This window comes from Bufo bufo, chromosome 1, assembly GCF_905171765.1.
Source record: "Bufo bufo chromosome 1, aBufBuf1.1, whole genome shotgun sequence".
Taxonomy (NCBI): Eukaryota; Metazoa; Chordata; class Amphibia; order Anura; family Bufonidae; genus Bufo; species Bufo bufo.
In genome coordinates, this window is record NC_053389.1 from 193578216 (window position 1) to 193598207 (window position 19992).

Sequence of the window (19992 nt, forward strand, 5' to 3'; positions counted from 1 at the left end):
GGTCCTTTGTGAAGACTGGAGAAACTTCCAGAAGGTCAACTATCACTGCCATATTCTAATCTGGGCTTGATGGCAGAGCAGTTGTAAGCTGTGTCCCGGGGTGGGCCCCCCAAGGATACAGCGAAATCACAGACAAGAAAAGCGACACTGACATCAGCTTTATATGCAAGAACAGAAACTTTACTTTAACAATAGTGAAAACACAACAATATAAATATACACAGACTAAGTTATACCCCAGGCCCACAGTCACCGTCCCTGTCCGAGTGACAGGCCTAGCCCGATGGCGCACACAGCAGAGCCTGCAAGTCGTGCCGTGCCACTAAAGAGGACACACCTAGCCGGTGGCGGACGCAGCAAAGCCTGCAAGTCAAATACTGCGCTGCAGTCCAGTACAGTAAGGCCTAGCAAAACATATAACCCTATCTATCTAACTACTATAAGGCCTAGGCTAGTCTCTGTTACTTCAGGCGCCACACAGTAGAATACAATCAGTAACCAGATGTACTGACCTGCGTCCGTTCTGGGCCCGAGGATGCCGCTTACCCGGGATGGCTACCAACCTCTCAGCAACCGTGCGGCCTTCCTTGATAATAAGACTTCTTCCCACACGCTGTACACTGTCTTCCTTGAGCAATCTCTCTTTCAAAGAGCCGGATCCAGTAAGGGGACATCAGCTAATCTCCTTCCTCTGCGTGTCCATTCACTACCGGACATCCGCAAGCCAGGATGGAATCGGATTCAGTCTCTCAAAGAACATTGCTTCCACCATGTCAGATCAGCACTTCCTGGTTTTTAGAAGCGGCTAACATGAGTCATCATCTGCTTTGCATATGCAGATCCCAGAGTGTGCTGACTGTGCTGCAAAACAGTGGCCTCTAGTGCCTGGAATGCCAAATGACAGCTCCAATACAATTTAAATATAAACATTTACAGGCAGAGTTTATGCACAATCTCACACGGTCAGAAAGAAGCCTTTGGTCAGTAAGACACATGAAAGTGCAAAAAAAGCACCTAAAGGACCCTCAGACTGTGAGAAACAAGATTCTTTGGTCTGATGAAACTAAGATTGAACTTTTTTGGCCTCAATTCTAAGCATCATGTTTAGAAGAAACCAGGTACTGCGATATGCCCCTATTGTGTAGCGATATGCCCCCCTTGTCTCAGATGGGAATACCCCTTTGATGATTATACTGATTTTGGGGTCTGCTGTCTGCATTTATTTTGCAGTTTGTGTCTGAACACACTTTGGGGTTTGATCTGGGATCTAAATTCATTTTGGGGTGTGGTGTGATAACGGAGTTGTGATCAGTACTTGTTATTAAAGGGCCCTTTTATATGGGACAATTTTGCAAGCGATTGCTGGGAAGGAAGCATTCCTGTAGCAATCTCCTCCACAGTATGTGTATATGCTATATGTGTGCTTACAGTGCCTTGCAAAAGTATTCACTCCTTGACTTTTTTCGTATTTTGGTACATTACAGCCTTAAGTTCAATGTTTTGTTAATCAGAATTTTATGTGATGGATCAGAACACAGTAGTCTAAGTGAAATAATAAAAATATATAAATAAAACTATTGTTTAGAAATAGAAAACAGAAAATTTGCATGTGTGTATGTATTCACCCCCTTTTGTTAGGAAGCCCATAAAAAGCTCTGGTGCAACCAATTACCTTCAGAAGTCACATAATTAGTGTAATGATGTCCATCTATGTGCAATCTAAGTGTCACATGATCTGTCATTACATATACACACCTTTTTTGAAAGGCCCCAGAGGCTGCAACACCAAAGCAAGAGGCATCACTAACCAAACACTGCCATGAAGACCAAGGAACTCTCCAAACAAGTAAGGGACAATGTTGTTGAGAAGTACAAGTCAGGGTTAGGTTATAAAAAAAATATCCAAATCTTTGATGATCCTCAGGAGCACCATCAAATCTATCATAACCAAATGGAAAGAACATGGCACAACAGCAAACCTGCCAAGAGACGGCAGCCCACCAAAACTCACGGACCGAGCAAGAAGGGCATTAATCAGAGAGGCAGCATAGAGACCTAAGGTAACCCTGGAGGAGATGCAGAGTTCCACAGCAGAGACTGGAGTATCTGTACATAGGACGACAATAAGCCGTACGCTCCATAGAGTTGGGCTTTATGGCAGAGTGGCCAGAAGAAAGCCATTACTTTCAGCTAAAAACAAAAAGGCACATTGTGAGTTTGCGAATAGGCATGTGGGAGACTCCCAAAATGTATGGAGGAAGGTGCTCTGGTCTGATGAGCCTAAAATTGAACTTTTTGGCCATCAAAGAAAACGCTATGTCTGGCACAAACCCAACACATCACATCACCCAAAGAACACCATCCCCACAGTGAAACATGGTGGTGGCAGCATCATGCTGTGGAGTTGAGGGAAAGATGGATGGTGCTAAATACAGGGATATTCTTGAGCAAAACCTGTACCACTCTGTGCGTGATTTGAGGCTAGGACGGAGGTTCACTTTCCAGCAGGACAATGACCCCAAACACACTGCTAAAGCAACACTTGAGTGGTTTAAGGAGAAAGATGTAAATGTGTTGGAATGGTCTAGTGAAAGCCCAGATCCCAATCCAACAAAAAATCTGCGTTCAAACTTAAAGATTGCTGTTCACAAGCGCAAACCATCCAACTTAAAGGAGCTGGAGCAGTTTTGCAAGGAGGAATGGGCAAAATCCCAGTGGTAAGATGTTGCAAGCTCATAGAGACTTATCCAAAGCGACTTGGAGCTGTGATTGCTGCAAAAAGTGGCTCTACAAAGTATTGACTTTAGGGGGGTGAATAGTTGTGCACATTGACTTATGTTATTTTTGTCCTATCTGTTGTTTGCTTCACAATAAAAAAAACAAAACAAAAAACAAACATCTCCAAAGTTGTGGACATGTTCTGTAAATGAAATGATGCAAATCCTCAAACAATCCATGTTAATTCCAGGTTGTGAGGCACCAAAATACGAAAAAAGTCAAGGGGGGTGAATACTTTTGCAAGGCACTGTATATGCTGTATGTGTATATGTTGTGTGTGTAAATGCTATATGTATGTATGTATGTATATGTTGTATATGCTATATACCGTATTTGTGTGTAAATGCTGTAAATTTGTGTGTATATAAGATGTGTATGTGTGTACTTGTTATAAGAGTAAGATTGTCCCTGACTGTCCCTCTGAACAGGCTTGGACTGGCCCACAGGGGTACAGGTGAATCCCCTGGAGGGCCCTTGAGCAAGGTGGACCCTTTGTCTTCCATCTGCTGCACAAGTGGCACATAACACAGTAGTCTTACTGCACTACATATAGATAAGCAGTGTAAAGCACATCAACCAGCCTAAGTTCATATAAAAAACTGGGTAGAATATTTAAGTAACTCCCCAGTCTATTATTATAGACACAGATTCAAGACACCCTGTGCCATAGTTGTGAGACCTCCACTGATCTGATATTGATGACCCATTTCTGTCTTGGAAAACCTCTTTAATGTTTTGTACTGTAGAGAGGTGTATACTTTTAGATTTTGTATGATTTTACTACATGTTTTGTATCTCTGACACTGATATATTGTATAATTGAGTAATTGATATCTAATAGATATATGTATATATACGCATGTGGACAAAATTGTTGGCACCCTGTTAAAGAAAGAAAAACCCACAGTGGTTACTAAAATACTTGAAACTGACAAAAGTAATAATAAATAAAAATTTACTGAAAATCAATTAATGAAAATCAGACATTGCTTTTGAATTGTAGTTCAACAAAATAATTTATAAAACAAACTAATGAAACTGGCCTGGACAAAAATGATGGTAGCTTTAACTTAATATTTTGTTGCACAACCTTTTGAAGGGAGTCTGTCACCTCCATATGGCCATATACAGTGCTTACATTGTCCTACAGCACACCTATGCATGAATGTAATAGTACCTTTGTCTTTTTCTTTACACTTGCAGAAGCTGGAAAACGAAGTTTAATTCATATGCAAATTAGCACTCGCAAGTGCCCAGAGGCGGCGTTCACTGTGTTGGAGCCCAGGCTGCCCTGCCTTTTTTCATTGTTTCCCCGCCCCAGCCTCTGTATATGCCCGCCCTCCTATTCCCTTGCGGCATCCTTCGGTCCAGCCGAGATCCCGCACCTGCGCACTTCCTCGCCGGGCACCAAGCTTGAGGAAGGCTCTCAAGCTTGAGGAAGGCTCTTGTGAGCCGAAACGTCGCAAGTTTGCCATATTATGGGTGATTAAAATCCTTCACTTCACCACTATTTTGGAGTGGGGCCATTCTTCATCAATGGAAACCTCAAGGCCACTGAATATGCGAAATTGCTATATGATTATGTGTTTCCCTCTTTATGCACTGAAGCTGGCACGACGTTCCCTGAGTTTTTCCAGCAAGATGGTGCACCACCACATTATGGGTGTCAGGTCCGAGCATTCCTAGATGAACAGTTTCCTGGAAAGTGGATTGGTCGTCGTGGGCCAGTTAAATGGCCCCCAAGGTCTCCCGATCTGACCCCCTTAGACTTTTATCTTTGGGGTCATCTGAAGGCAATTGTCTATGCTGTGAAGATACGAGATGTGCAGCACCTGAAACTTCGGATACTGGAAGCCTGTGCTAGCATTTCTCCTGCGGTGTTGCTATCAGTGTGTGAAGAGTGGGAGAAGAGGGTTGCATTGACAATCCAACACAATGGGCAGCACATTGAACACATTTTATAAGTGGTCAGAAACTTGTAAATAACTCATGAAAGAATAAAGTTACGCCATTAAAGCACACCATTGTTTTTCTTGTGAAATTCCCAATAAGTTTGATGTGTCACATGACCCTCTTCCTATTGAAAAAACAAAAGTTGGATTCAAAATGGCCGACTTCAAAATGGCCACCACGGTCACCACCCATCTTGAAAAGTTTCCCCCCTCACATATACTAATGTGCCACAAACAGGAAGTTAATATCACCAACCATTCCCATTTTATTAAGGTGTCCATATAAATATAAATGGCCCACCCTGTAGTTTTGCAACAGCCGGAGGGCCGCAGATTGAGCATGCCTGCTTTAGATAATAGACCATTATGGTTTGAAAAGAAGTCGCGCCTGTTTAGTATTCTCATCCATTGGTCTGACACAAGATCTTTTGTACAAAGAAAGATCTTTCTTTGAAAGAACATTCCCAGAAAGCTTTTTCATGAACAACTGTAACCAGGGGCGCACAGACAGGCAGGGTCCAACAGGTCTGAACTCCCCCTAGAACAATTCATTTTTTTTATAACACTCAGGGCCACACCAATCACCACAGGCGGCGCGGCCCTGGATCTAATTGCAGACGGCGGCGGTGGCTGGGCAGTAGGAGATGAGTGCTTCCATTGTGGAAGCGCTCATCTCTTTATTCGATACAGATGGCTGTGCTGCGGTGGGGCAGGGGAGGGAGAGGCGTCTCCCTTCTCCTTTCTTCTGATAGGCTGCAGGCACTAGTTCCTGCAGCCTATCAGAAGCCGGCTCAGGCGGCCGGAAAAGGCCTGCATCGCATCGCTGCCAGCCTCATGAAGGTAAGTATTAGTGTTTTTTTATTTTATTATATAGATGGCACATCTTTTACTGGCACAATATAGGGGGCATTTGCTACTGGCCCATTTGGGAGGGGGGATGGATCTGGGGGCATTTCTTACTGGCTCATTTTTTTGTTTGGGAGGGCACTATGGGGGTATCTGGGGGCATTTCTTAGTGGCCCATTTTGGGGGGCACTATGGGGGCATTTCTTACTGGCCCATTTTGTGGGGGCACTATGGGGGCATCTGGGGGTATTTCTTACTGGCACATTATGGGGGAGGCATCTGGGGGCATTTGTTATTGGCCCATTTTTGGGGGGCATTTCTTACTGGCACATTATGGGGTGGGGGCACTATGCGGATATCTGGGGGCATTTCTTACTGGCACATTATGGGGAGGGCACTATGGGGCATCTGGGGCATTTCTTATTGGCCCATTTTGGGGGGGCACTATGGGGGAATCTGGGGGCATTTCTTATTGGCCCATTTTTGAGGGGGCACTATGGGGGCATCTGGGGCATTTCTTACTGGCACATTATGGGGGGCAGCTAGGGGCATTTCTTACAGGCACATTACGGGGTGGGGGCACTATGGGGGTATCTGGTTGCATTTCTTACTGGCACATTATGGGGGGCACAATGGATGAGATGAGCCCTATGGGGGCATATGGGGGCTCTAAAGGGGCATTTTTTTATTGCCACATTATGGGGGGCACTATGGTATCTGGCGGCACTAAGGGGGCATTTTTTACTGGCACATTATAAGAGGCACTATAGGGGAGAGCGACACTATGGGGCATCTGGTGGCACTAAAGGGGCATTATTTGGGGGCACTATGGGGGAGGGGAGCACTATGGGGGCATCTGGTGGCTCTAAAGGGGCATTTCTTTTTTACTGGCACATTATAGGGGGCACTATGGCATCTGGCACTAAGGGGGCATTTTTTATTGGCACATTATGGGAAGCACTATAGGGGAGAGCGGCACTATGGGGCATCTGGTAGCACTATGGGGGCATCTGGTGGCTCTAAAGGGGCATTTTTTTTACTGCCACATTATAGGGGGTACTATGGCATCTGGCACTAAGGGGGCATTTTTTACTTGCACATTATGGGAGGCGCTATAGGGGAGAGTGGCACTATGGGGCGTCTAGTGGCTCTATAGGGGCATTATTTGAGGGTAATATGGGGGAGTAGAGCACTATGGGGGCATCTGGTGGCTCTAAAGGAGCATTTTTTTACTGCCAAATTGTAGGGGGCAATATGGCATCTGGCACTAAGGGGGTATTTTTTACTGGCACATTATGGTAGGCACTATAGGTGAGAGCAGCACTATGGGGCATCTGGTGGCACTATAGGGGCATTATTTACTGGCACATTATGGTGGGGCACTATGGGGGAGAGGAGCACTATGGGGGCATCTGGTGACACTAAGAAGGGGCATTTTTACTGGCACATTATGGGGGCACTATGGGGGAGAAGAGAACTATGGGAGAATCTGGTGGCACTAAGAAGGGGAATCTTTTACTGGCATATTATGGGGGCATCTGGAGGCACTAAAAAGGGGGATTTTTTTACTGGCACATTATGGGGGGCACTAAGAAGGGGCTTTTTTTACTGGCATATTATGGGGGGCACTATGTCGAAGGGGGAGAGGAGCACAATGAAGGCATTTGCTGGGGGCACTAAGATGGGGTATTTTATACTTGCACATTATGGGGGCACTATGGGGAACGGGGAGAGGAGCACTATGGGGGCATTTACTGGGGCACTATATAGGGGTATTTTATACTGGCATACATTATGGGGACATTAGCTCAACTGCGGGCACTAAGCGGGGGTATTTCTTGTACTGTCATATTATAAAGACAATTATTACTACTAGGGGGCATTATCTTGAGCTTTACTACTACAGGGGGCTATGGAGAGCATGATTATTAGTATGGGCACTATGGGGGCATTATTACTACTAAGTGTGCTCTGGGAGAGAATTATTTGTATTAGTGAGATTTTGGGGAGCACTGTTACTTTGGTGGGCACCCTGGCACAGTATCAGCTTAGCACAATTATTTTTGGGGGACATTATGTTTATACTATTAGTGTCCGGGACACTATTTACTGGGCGCAGTTATATATTTTTTAGAGCACTGTGTGCCAATAATTGTTGAAAGAAGCACCTGTGTGGTACTAGTATTTTCAGGGGGACTGTTTCTGTAGTATAGTATTGGGAGCACCGTATTGGGGATGGCAGGAAAGGGTGTTCAGAAGATGATGGAAAAGTGGGAAACTAATGTCTGTTTGTAAATCTTTGCTGAGACGAGAGATGGCTGAAAAATCATCATGGCTGTCTGGTCTGTATGGAGAAGATGAGGAAAGAGAACGTCTACATCAAAGGTGACATCATTGGATGTAAGAGGTATGTGGCGTTATGTAGGAGAGGACATGCTCCAGCTCCTCCCCTCTGCCATTTGCAGAAGGAGGATTCAGAGCTGGGTGAGGACGGCCAAGGGGGGCAGCAGGCCACGGGCGGGTGGCGGATAGTGGGGAGAAACACAGGCCCTGAGCAGGATCTGGGGAGAGAGGAGAGCGGAGGAGCTTCCTGGCTGTAGCCCTCCCCTCTCCGTATGATGTGTAGAGCCGGGCCTCCACCCGGACCTACACACCTTCGCGCAGCTCCTCCTCCACTCTTCTGTTGGTGCCTTCAGGACTAGGAGGGAGGAAGTGAAACTGCAACAGTTCCTGCCTCAGAGCTAAGTGGGGGGTAGTGTGAGTTTGAGTACAGTAGCTTTATGTCAGGGCCCTGAGTATTGAGTACAGTGCTTCTATGTAGGATGGGGGTGAGACTCTTACCTTCATCCTCAACAATATAATTTCAGCTGTACAGTGTTTGTTGGGAGAGGCCTATTATATGTAAGAGGGGCTTATAACAATGGGCGGGTGCAGGGGTCTCCTCCACCAGCGAGCTGCAGAATGTTGGGAAGGAACGCTTCCCTCCTGATAATCTGCTGCTCTGTGGTCCCATGTAAATGCAGGGGTCTTCTCCACCAGCATGAAGCAGATTGTCGCAGAATGTTTCCTTCCCGATAATCTGCTGCCCTGTCCAATGTAAAGGGACCTTTACAGTTGTTCTGACTGCACATACGCATTCAATGAGACCGGGAGATGGACGAAAGATCTTTCTGGGAACGTTCTTTCAAAAAAAGATCTTTTGTTAACAAATGACAATGGCTATAACAATGGTTTCTGTGGAAAACATCCATTTTGATTAACTTTATATTAATATGTGTGTGTACCTTCACATACATGTTTGAGTGGGAGTGTATCATGACAGCTATCTCATGTGTATGGAGGTACCGATGCGGACAGCACACGGAGTGCTGTCCGCATCTTTTGTGGCCCCATTAAAGTGAATGGGTCCACATCCGAGCCACAAAAAATGCGTCTCGGATGCGGACCCAAACAACGGTCGTGTGACTGAGGCCTTATTCTCATTAATATTTACTAACATTTATCTATTACTACAGCTTTTTGGTTTCCTTCCACTATAATGAATCAGAAGCACTTAGAAAGATAATTTAGAAACCCGGCAAGTAGTGGAGGACTGGTCTATAGCTGTCCATACATAAGATAGTAGCAGCTGATTAGAAGACAGTTATTTCCCCTGACCTTCCTGTACACATGCAGACTGTTTCAGTGGGTAGAAACAGGCTACTGCTAAGCATTTCTGTGAGCACAATAAAAGTTAAAATCCAACATGGTGATCCTTCAATCATTCCCCGTGTGATCCTGCCGACACCAGCAGCAAGAGACAAAAACTGCATTACAGTATCAGAGCTTTTACAAGCAGTTTTGTATAGTGTGGAATTCAATGTGGAAAAAAAGCACGATTGAATATTGCATGCCCTAAAAACTGTGTTGTTCTTTTTGGTGTCTGAAGATAATATATAACATCCCTTTCACTACAATTGAAGATGTGGCACATTATAGTCAAAGCATCTCATGTGAACATAGACCTAGTGTTTTGGGGCATTATTTATTTCATTGTTTCTGGTTTACTTGTTTGTGTAAAACAGTTATAGCGGTGGAGACAGCCATATTGTGTCCTGTGTCCGATGTCAGACCCCCACCAATTGAATATCGATGACCTACACCGAGGGTAACAATTAGGGATCGGCCGATTTATTGGAAGTACCGATATTATCGGCCAATATTCAGGATTTTGTACGCTATCGGTATCGGCATCTAACCTTGCCGATATACCGATAATGCGTATAAAGCGAATACTAGTGAGCGCTTCCATTATGGAAGCGCGCACTAGTATGCATTGGGTGCCAGGAGCGGGGATAAGGTGCAGCAAATGTTTCCGATACTTACCCTCCCTGGTCTTCTTTGATGGGGCCCGCGCTGCACTGTCCTGACCCCGTACAGCGTCCGGACGTAGTGCATGCACTATGACCTGACACTGTCAGGTGACAGCGCAGTGCGGGCCGGAGAAGACAAGGGAGCGAGACGCCGGACCCGGAGATAAGGAGGAGCTGCGGCACAGGAGAGGTGAGGAGTTTTTTTTATTATCTAAAGTCTGATGGGGGTTAATAAAAGTCTGATTTGAGGTCTGATAGGGGTTAATAAAGGTCTGATCTGAGGTCTGATAGGGGTTAATAAAGGGCTGATCTGAGGTCTGATAGGGGTTAATAAAGGGCTGATCTGAGGTCTGATAGGAGTTAATAAAGGGCTGATCTGAGGTCTGATAGGGGTTAATAAAGTCAGTGAGGAGGGGGGATGGTGTGGAAATTGGCATTTGGCACTAGTATATTATAAATGTAAATGATAAATTGACTACCAACTAAGGGCTTTATTAATTTATAATTTAAATTTATAATAAGTGTGGCTGTCATGGCCCATAAACAGGTAGGAACTAGTGTTAGGGACCACTCAATAGAGGCGACCTTGACGTGGTGAGTGGCTTATTACGCTTTGGCCAAAATGTACACCAATGCCTCATCCAGCATGGAGGCAGGGCAGAATGCTGGATGCAGAGTGCTATCACATTTGTATTTTCCGTTTGTATATGTATTTCGCCATAGTGATGTGCACCTACATAAAGGTTGTGCTGACTCAATCCCCCACATACTAGTGCCAAATGCAAATTTCCACCACCTCAGTGTCTACCAACTAATATAATATATATTATGAGATATAAAATATCGGTATAAATTATCGGCTATCGGCCTGAAAGTTCACAGATTATCTGTATCGGCTCTAAAAAAATCAATATCGGTCGATCCCTAGTAACAATGTTTTAAACTTTTGACTTTCAGGCTCCATATCTCACCATCCACTACAGCTTCGAACGTGAGACTACCATCATTGTATAGACAATTATATTGGCTATATCATGCATAAATTGGACTTGCAACTACTGAGCATATGATTAGTTATGCAGATTCTTGCCATGTAACTGCATTGTTACTGTTTTGCTCCTAAAATTCTAAATTAATTTTTTTATTATTTTGTTAGTATTTTGTAAATCCACCTTTGGCTCTCAACACTGCCTAAATTCTTCTGGGCATGCTCTCGATCATATTCAAGTATGTCTCGACTAAAATCTGTCCCTAGGTCTCTTCTACACGTTCCCAATGTTGGTGCATACTGGTCGACTCACTTGGGTATGAATACAGCTTTCTCTTCAACTCTACTCACAAGTATTCGATTGGGTTGGGGTCTGGGGACTGTGGGGACCAATCCAGCACCTCTACTTCATTGTCATTAAATCATTTCTTCGCCAATCGTGACGTATGCTTTGGGTGGTTGTCCTGCTAGAACACTGTCGTCTTTTTCATAGTACGAAGTAACTTGCCTTGTAGGATATTCACATAAAGCTCAGCATTGAGACCACCATCGATCCTGGTCAAGTATCCAACGCCTTTGGCTGTGAAACAACCCCATATCATCAGGCTTCCTTCACCGAACTTGGTAGTTCCTTCAATTTCTCGATCCATTAGCCCCCTTTTCCCCCTGTTTCTTCCAGACCCATTTGCACTCATCTGAGCCCAGTCTATTCAATTTTGTCTCATTGCTCCAAATCACCCGTTTCCAATCTTCTACTGTCCACTATTCGTACTTTTTTTCCAAACTTGAGCTAACGCTTCTTATGATGATATTGAAGTCGAGCCATCTTCACCTTTTTTCGGGCCACCATTCCAGACTTTTGTAATGCGCGTCGTACGGTGCTTGTATGGATGTCTGTGATCTCACTATTACGAAGCATACAAGCCACTTCCACTGCTGTGTTGTTGCTCCAGAACTGATAGACCTTTGATAAGCTGACTTGTTGAATCTGATATTTTGCCTGGACGTCCACCACTTGGATTTGGAATGGATGGATGGACTTCATTTTGTATTCTTCCAACTGTCATGGCACACACATGATGCAGTTTGGCAATTTTTTTGGCCGGGAAATCTTCTTCATGGTATGTTGCAAACAGGTTGTAATTTGTAGTTTACAAGAAGAAAAAGTTAAATATACACATGGGAAGGCACACCACCTTTCGTAGCTGGTATTGGATCAGAACACTATTTATTAGTACAGAATCGGTCTATAAAAAGGCACAATAGTATCAAATCAAAGAGCAATAAAAGTACATAATAAAATACATATTTAAAATAATCAGAATAGATTAGCTTAAAAGACAAAATAAACAGTTGGTAGGAAAAAAAATTGGTTACCAAAAACTCGGCTCTAACACCTAATTGGTAGGAGACATAATGCAAATAAGACTCTCAAAATCCATATTTCCTATGACCATCTATGATGGAAGAGACAGGGTGTTGATCCCTCTATTTCTGTTTTGTTATAAGAAGAAAAAGTTGTTACACCACCAGGAGCAAAACAGTAACAATGCAGTTACAAGACAAGAATCTGAATAACTAATCATATGCATTTTGTATGAGATAGCCAAGATGATTGACTATAAAATGATGGTAGTCTCATGTTTGAAGCTGTAGTGGATGGTGAGATATGGAGCCTGAAAGTCAAAAGTTCAAAACATTGTTACCCTTTTGCTCATCAGTGTATCCTGAGAAAAGGTTATCAATGTTGAGAGCCCAGAAAACCCACTTAAAAGCTATGTACACCTTTGTGGGCATTTTTTTTAATTATTGCATTGTACTCATTTTGAGCTAAAAATAATTTTGACCCCCTGTCTCAGTGCAGCCTTGAGTTTCTCTAGTAGCAGGCTTTGAATTTTTACTCTGTTCCATCAGGCAGCTGATGACTCCCTATCTCTGATCTCTGACCTCCTAAAGACTTATTACAGCTGAATTCTTATCTTATTGATAAGAAAGTGGCCTAAATAAGTGTTTATGGCCTTTTAGTAAGTTAGAGAAAAGGTTTTGGCACAAAGTAAAAGTGAAAGTACCATTCACACAGCTAGACAAACAGTTAAGCCTTTGCGACAGAACAGTTCAATATTTTTAATAAAGATGATGTTAATAAAAAATGATTTTTAGCCCAACATAAGTAAAATTCTAACATAAAAAAATTGCCTTTAAAAGCAGATTTTGCATATGTTTTACTTCAATCACAAAAAGGCTGCCTTGAAAATAAATGAGGTTGTTCAGATCAGATTTGGCTGTACCATTAATGTATGACCTCTTCTGTTTGATTACTTTATGTTTAATTTTATCTTCAAATTTTTCTTAGGTAGACCTGGTACAGTCCGCAGCAGATCCCGGCCTGGGATAGTGGAGGAATGTTGCTTCTGTGGGTGTAATTTTGCTATACTGGAATCGTACTGTGCTGCTCCCATTTCTAATACTACTAATAAAGAAGGTTAGTTTACAACCCCATAATGAATTTGATGGAGATAGGCTCACCCTGAACTGATGTGAGTTCAGGGATGGACTGGCCCTCCAGCGTACAAGAGGATTCTCTAGTGGGCTCAGGCTTGTCACAATAAAGAAACCCAACTCTAGTAAGAAGCTGGAAACTATAGTCTGACAATGGGAGAAGTCCACTCTCAAGTAAGAACACATTTATCCTTGTCATCTCCCAGACTCTATATCACATGTCTCTATTTTAGAGCAGCATGACCAGGTTCTCGGGACAAAATAGCACCATATGCGGCAATTTGGCATCACAACCAGAACAATACTTGTACTTATATATTTACTTGAGACCTGTTTGCTCTTTGGCACCTGGATCAGAATAACATATTAGTTGCCTCTTGCCAAGTTAAACCAAAGTAATTATTCATACAGCATATACGAACACTATGTGCCAAATGATGAATTTTCAGGCTGTCCAAAGGCACAATGTTCCATCTATGCTCTGGTTCTTATTTGTAAAATAATATTCAAAGATAAAGTTTTGCCACCACCAGTAATATAAAGGTGGGCATACACCTTACATAGCTCTCAACCAAACACTCATTCGGCCAACAGCTATTCCTCCCATACTCCTCATACATATGTATACTATGCTTGGCTAAGCGTGCATGTGTTCTCAATTGAGGGAAATAAGCTTATCTGCCATGGGAACAAAGGATCCAACATAATTAAATCTAACATGCTTGATTCTTCTTTCCCTCAACATTTGCAGTTGGGACATATCGGGTGCTCAGCAGCAGGTCCTGCCAAAACTGGACAGTTCCATTGATGGTCATCTGATGAGTTTTGAGCACGTTAAGGCTACATTCACACAACTGTAGTGTTTTGCACATCTGAAAATTGCGGATCCGCAATACATGGATACCGGTCCGTGTGCTTTCCGCAATTTGCAGACCGCACATGGCCACCTCTATCATAGAAAATGCCTATTCTTGTCCGCAATTGCGAACAAGATTAGAACATGCTCTATATTTTTTGCGGGGCCGCGGAACGGAACTACGGATGCGGACAGCACACGACGTGCTGTCTGCATTTTTTGCACCCCCCATTGAAATGAATGGGTCCGGATGCGGACTCATTCATACGGTCGTGTGAATGAGCCCTAAGTCTGTAAACCTTTTAAGAATGGACATCTATTAGTGGTTGCTGTCACTTTTGGAAAATCAAAACAACTACTTCAACATCTCTACAGAATATGACGCAAGACGACTTCAATTAAATCTTATTAATTAACTTTTTTTGTTTTTGTTATTTTACTGTTTTGCAGAACAAAAATCTTAAAGACCTATTGGTTTTACTTGCACTTGACATTGATTCCAGAATGATCATGGAAATCCAGTCTATAGGGACTTATAGCTGCCACGGATAAGTGCAATAAATGGGAAACAACTGGGAAGAAAATCTCACAAAATAAAGGGAAAAGAGAATTCTCCTTAGCCCGTTCCACCCCGTGTGATGAAGATGTGTTGGCCATGCTGTGAATATAATGAATGCTGCTACGGACTTGTGATGTGTAGGCTGTGCCCCAGTTATTAGGCTAGCCCATATAAAATTAGGCTTCCTTCCTAGTTTAATATGTGTAATGTCTATGGAATATTGTTCTTCCTTATACTGTCCTAGTTTAATATATGGAATTTCTATAGAATATTGTTCTCCATTATATTGTCATGTTGTAAGGTACAACTGCCTTTTAACCCCTCCCTTCTTAACCTCTGCCATAGTATCTTTTTATTCCCAAAATACTTTTAACTACTCCCATTAAATTTAGATTTTCCATAAGTTACGTTTGATTTTTTTTCTGTTGAAATTAACTCTTTCAAGGATACCCACCCATGTACTTAGGAATTGGCTAACCACAGACCTCGTGTTTACTGCCTAAATGAAGTACGTTAAAAACACTTTATTTCATTTTATTAAAAAGTAATCTCCACAAATATAGGCTGATAGGGTGAACTGGAACTGATTCAGACCAATAATTATGCTGGTTCCTAAATTGACCCTACCACAAGAACTCCTTATCTGCACTAGTCCCTCAGGGCTGCCGTCCCTATAAACAGTGCGTACCCTATATCTGTATAGGACCAATATGCCGGAGGAATGTTCCCTATTGGGGTTCAAGTAACGGGGAGAGAGTCAGCCTGCATGTATCAAATATATCTTGCAGTGCTAATGCTCCACAGACCTCGGTGGCATATCGCTAAGATATACCACCAGTGTTGACTAGTTGGTGTCTGATTCATGTGAACCTTGCCAGTCACTGCAATGAAACACTAGCATGGCCTTCATCAGCCACCTGGAGATAGTCGAGGAGAGCTAACAGGAGATAAAGTGCCACATTGCTGTAATGATCAGTGGGTGTGGAACAGCGTCAACCAGCCAATTTGACTTTGGGCTAATCCTAAGTGTGCTATTTTGGTAGTCCTCTGGTTTTCACCCGTTAATACAGGGGTGTACAACGAGTGAATTGCGTGTGGCCTGCAGAGCCATAGTTTGCAGCCCCCATTCTGCTGGACAGAAGCCCAGCTGATCATGTAATCAGCTGTGTTCCTGACCAGAGCGCTGCACAGCACTGGATTAAAAATCCTGCTCCTGCACTCTAGTCAGTGACAGCCAGGAACCTGAGAAGAAGAGAGAAGTGGTTTATTATCGCTTCTGCTTTCACCTCAGATAGGTGCATAGCAGTCAATGAGTGCTATGCAGTGAAAAGAGGAAGTGACTATGCCTTTTATTGGACCCGACAATCAAGTGATTCACGGGTGTCTTGGGTGCAGAGCTGCAGGGTCTTAGTAGACCCTGATGAGCTCTGCCTTGTACAAAACCCCCACAGGGGGCTGTTCATTTGGATGCCCCAGTTACAGCGAAATCGTGCAAAATACAAAAAAAGGGTGTCCCCAGAGATCTTTCAGTGACCACTTGGAAGACACATTATGTGTCAAAAATATATTTAAAAAAATTAGTTAAAAAAGCTAAATTAAAAAAGGAAAAAAATATAATATAAATAGGAAATGGAAAAAAGGGGGAAAAAAAGGAAAAAAAACAACAACCCCAAAACCTCCTGGGGGACATATGTGGCAAATATATAAAATGAGTATCCGGGCTACTCACTGAACTTTTTGAGGGGTTGTTAATCTCTAGGTTACGTACTGTATATCTGGTGAGCAAGCCCTTGGGTGAAAATACTTTGGATCAGAACCTCATTAACTCAGTAACAGGATATAATATCCAAAAGCACCTGAGAATCCCCCCGCTCTCCCACCAGTTATTAGGTTTCTTTTTCCAGGCCACCAAGCAAACATTTGGATAGGCTGGGCAAAAACCCTCTCTGGACTTCTCTGAAGTGTAGCGTGGACTAGATTTTTGTATGGTCAATGAAAATTTGACCTCCATTTTAGCTGATCGCCATGATCAATTCTTAAAAATATGGGCACCTTCGGTGCGAACTCTCTTTCTGCTCCTCCTAACAGACCTCTGCTGTCTATTTAAGAATCTACCTATAGATGCTGGTGCCTACCTTGAGTCTGCCACCCCGCGGGAGATCCCTTTCCCCTTCCCTCCCCTGCAGCTTGTCCAGCACCACCCCAATATGATTAAATAGTGGTAATGGCAGGATACAGGCCTATAATTCTACTACCTCAGTACTGTTTTGCTATTAGTTCATTGGCTTAGCCATGTGATGGAATACTGCAAACTGTAACTTACAATTAACCAAATACCAGTTATGGTGACTGCAATCTGACGAAAGGCCCTCCCATCCCCTCCAGTTTGTCTCTTGTCTACTTCCCCTGTTTGTCACATTTGTCGGTTATCCATGTTTCTTTTCATTATTCTTCATTAGTTGACCATAATGACCATTTTCAATTGGCCGCATAGTGTGAAGAGACATTATGCACTGTTAGTGCCTACAGATTTTATCTCCTCATAGTTATACTCTGATGGACAGAATTGTTCTTACCACACATTACTAGTTCACTTTGTCATATTCTCTGTTGGCTCTTACTTATATAAAATGTTTAAAAATCTTCAATAAAGATGTTTGTAAAAAAAATGGTAAAAAAATTAAATACAAATAAAAGAAAAAAACACCCACACCAACCAAAACGGTCGCCATTATCAACCCATTCACATGAAACTGTGGACAGGAAGCAGTAAGAACCAATGAGCGCCTTCCCCGCTAGTAAGGGAAAGTGCTTATTGGTTATTGCAGGGCACCAGTCTCACAGATATAACCTATGTGCATATGTTTCACAACCCTCTAGAAGTTCTACAAAGATGCATTATTTATAATGCTCATGCAAATTAATTATCTTTCCAAAAAACAAGGCAAAAGAAAACTCTACCTTTGGCATCACATGTCGCAAGGCAGCTATCCTATAAGTCAGGGATGCACAACCTGCGGCCCTCCAGCTGTTGCAAAACTACAACTCCCAGGATGCTCAGACTGCCTACAGCTATCAGCCTACAGCAGGGCATGGTGGGAGTTGTAGTTTTACAGCAGCTGGAGGGCCGCAGGTTGAGCATCCCTGCTATAAGTCAATGTTTGACCTTTTAAACAAGCATTGAGACATAACTTAGACTATAGCCAAGCCAAAACCTTATCTGCAGGGGTGATAGCCCTCTTGATTGCTGACCCCTGACTCAGTGTCACCCTTCAAAACTCAGCAGAGGAAAAAAAAACAAAAGGAGAAGACCTTTAGGGAAACATGACTCAGGTACTGTCCTTCCCCTGGACAAGGGGGTGGAAAGCTAACACATGATATCAGGTAGGTGCAGCAGAATATTTACTTTTTCTGTGAATTGATATGACTGACAATTGTCTAATACACCTTTTATATTGGGAAATTACTGATAATGCAATAACCAAATAATGTGGATCACCCCTTTAAAGGAGTTGTCCTGCACTGGTGGACCCAGCTCATCTATGAAATGCATAGCCACCGTTTAATACTTAATGTTTTCCTGCTGTGACCACCGCAGGGGAAATGTTTGACTGGCCACAATACTACTTAGTGACCATTTTTATGTAATACGTTGACTAGTGGTCATTGCAAAACATAGTTAGTAAGCACATCCTGTAAAATGACGATAATGCACAGGCGCATGGCTGAAAATACAAAACAACACAATGCAACAGCACTCTACAAAGGTAGAATATATGGACTAATGCTATACTCAACTATATAAATCAATGTGAAGTACTTAGCAAATATTTTTGATCAAAATCATTTGTGCCTATCCACCACAGCAAGGTGACCTTTTTTAGAACGGAACCTACTCTATGTGATTCCTCTCCTTGTGCCAACTAACCTCAAATTAATTCAGGGAGAGCAGGCTCCACGTGCACACAGAACCCATTCTATATGATAGCTCTCCTTGTGCCAACTGGCCTCAAATGCACTACATAAAATCAGCCTGTATAAAAAAAAGGGTTTGTTAGGAGTGCATGACTAAATGCACACTGCAAAAACAAAAATACAAAGTCAGCACATCCTGTAAAATGAAGTGAATGCGCAGGCATATTTGCTAAGTACCTCATATTCATTTATCGAGTGAGTATAGCATTAGTTCATATATTCAGTGTTTGCAGAATGCTGATGCATTGTGGTCTGACAGGTGTTCATTGAGTATTGCATTAGCAGCAACCTTGGAGTCCTCAGTGGGGAAACATAGCATCCACTATAATTTTAGCATATTTTTGCTCATGTCATGCTTTACTGCTGTTGAAAATTGGGATATTTTTAACGATACCACATACGTTTTGTAAGTCATTAAGACATCACTGTAACATCAGAAAATATATTCCCAGTGACCTGTGATCCTTACACCACACTTTGGAAAGCGGCCAGAATTTTTATATTTGCAGCCTTATTATGTAATCATTGTCCTTTTCTGAAAAGCCTGACGCCAGCAAGGTCACGACGGTCACCTAAGATAACGGTAGAGGGATGCAACATGTCTGCCCAGCTGTTATGCGGGTCTATGTCCTGTACATCAGGGTCCACTGTCAACTACTCTTTAGTATTTAAAAGGTTTACTTTTAAGGTTTTTGTGCCATGACATTGATGACAATAACAAAATATTACATCAGCATTTGATCACTGGGGGTCTGACCACCAGGACTTCAGATGAAGGTGCTGTGGAGCCTGTTGCTTTTAATAAAAAAGTAGCTGTGTTAGGAATTGCAACATTCAAGAATTTTTGTTATCTGAACTTGGCCTTAAAGGGGTTGTCCAGCCTTGGAGCCAACAACCCCTTTGGTCCAGATTAAATTTTTAACATATAGAATTGAATGGTTAAAAAAAGAAGCACCACTCGTCTCACCAATCCCCTGCTATTCAGCAAAGTCCCTGCTGCTTGCAATTTCATGGTCCCAGATCAGCACACAAGAAGTTGTATGAGATGCCTGCTCAACCAATCTCTGCTCATACCATTGACTCGCCTCAACGAATGGGCCGGGACCGGGAAACGTAGGGCAACGTGGACCTAGAATGGCTGCAGTATAGGATTGGTGAGGTGAAAATGCTTCTTTTTTATCCAATCT

At 42.9% G+C, this 19992-nt stretch overlaps 1 protein-coding gene across 1 annotated transcript in view; it reads left to right on the plus strand.

Moving 5' to 3' along the window:
* The window catches only part of LOC121002472 (insulin-like growth factor III), a 69057-nt gene extending 53824 nt beyond the window's left edge, over window positions 1–15233 (plus strand). The window contains exons 3-4 of the mRNA XM_040433924.1: window positions 13270–13398; window positions 14722–15233. Coding sequence (XP_040289858.1) covers window positions 13270–13398; window positions 14722–14735 — 143 coding nt within the window. The 3' untranslated portion in view covers window positions 14736–15233. The remainder of the gene's footprint in view (window positions 1–13269; window positions 13399–14721) is intronic.
* Window positions 15234–19992: the final 4759 nt, after the last annotated feature.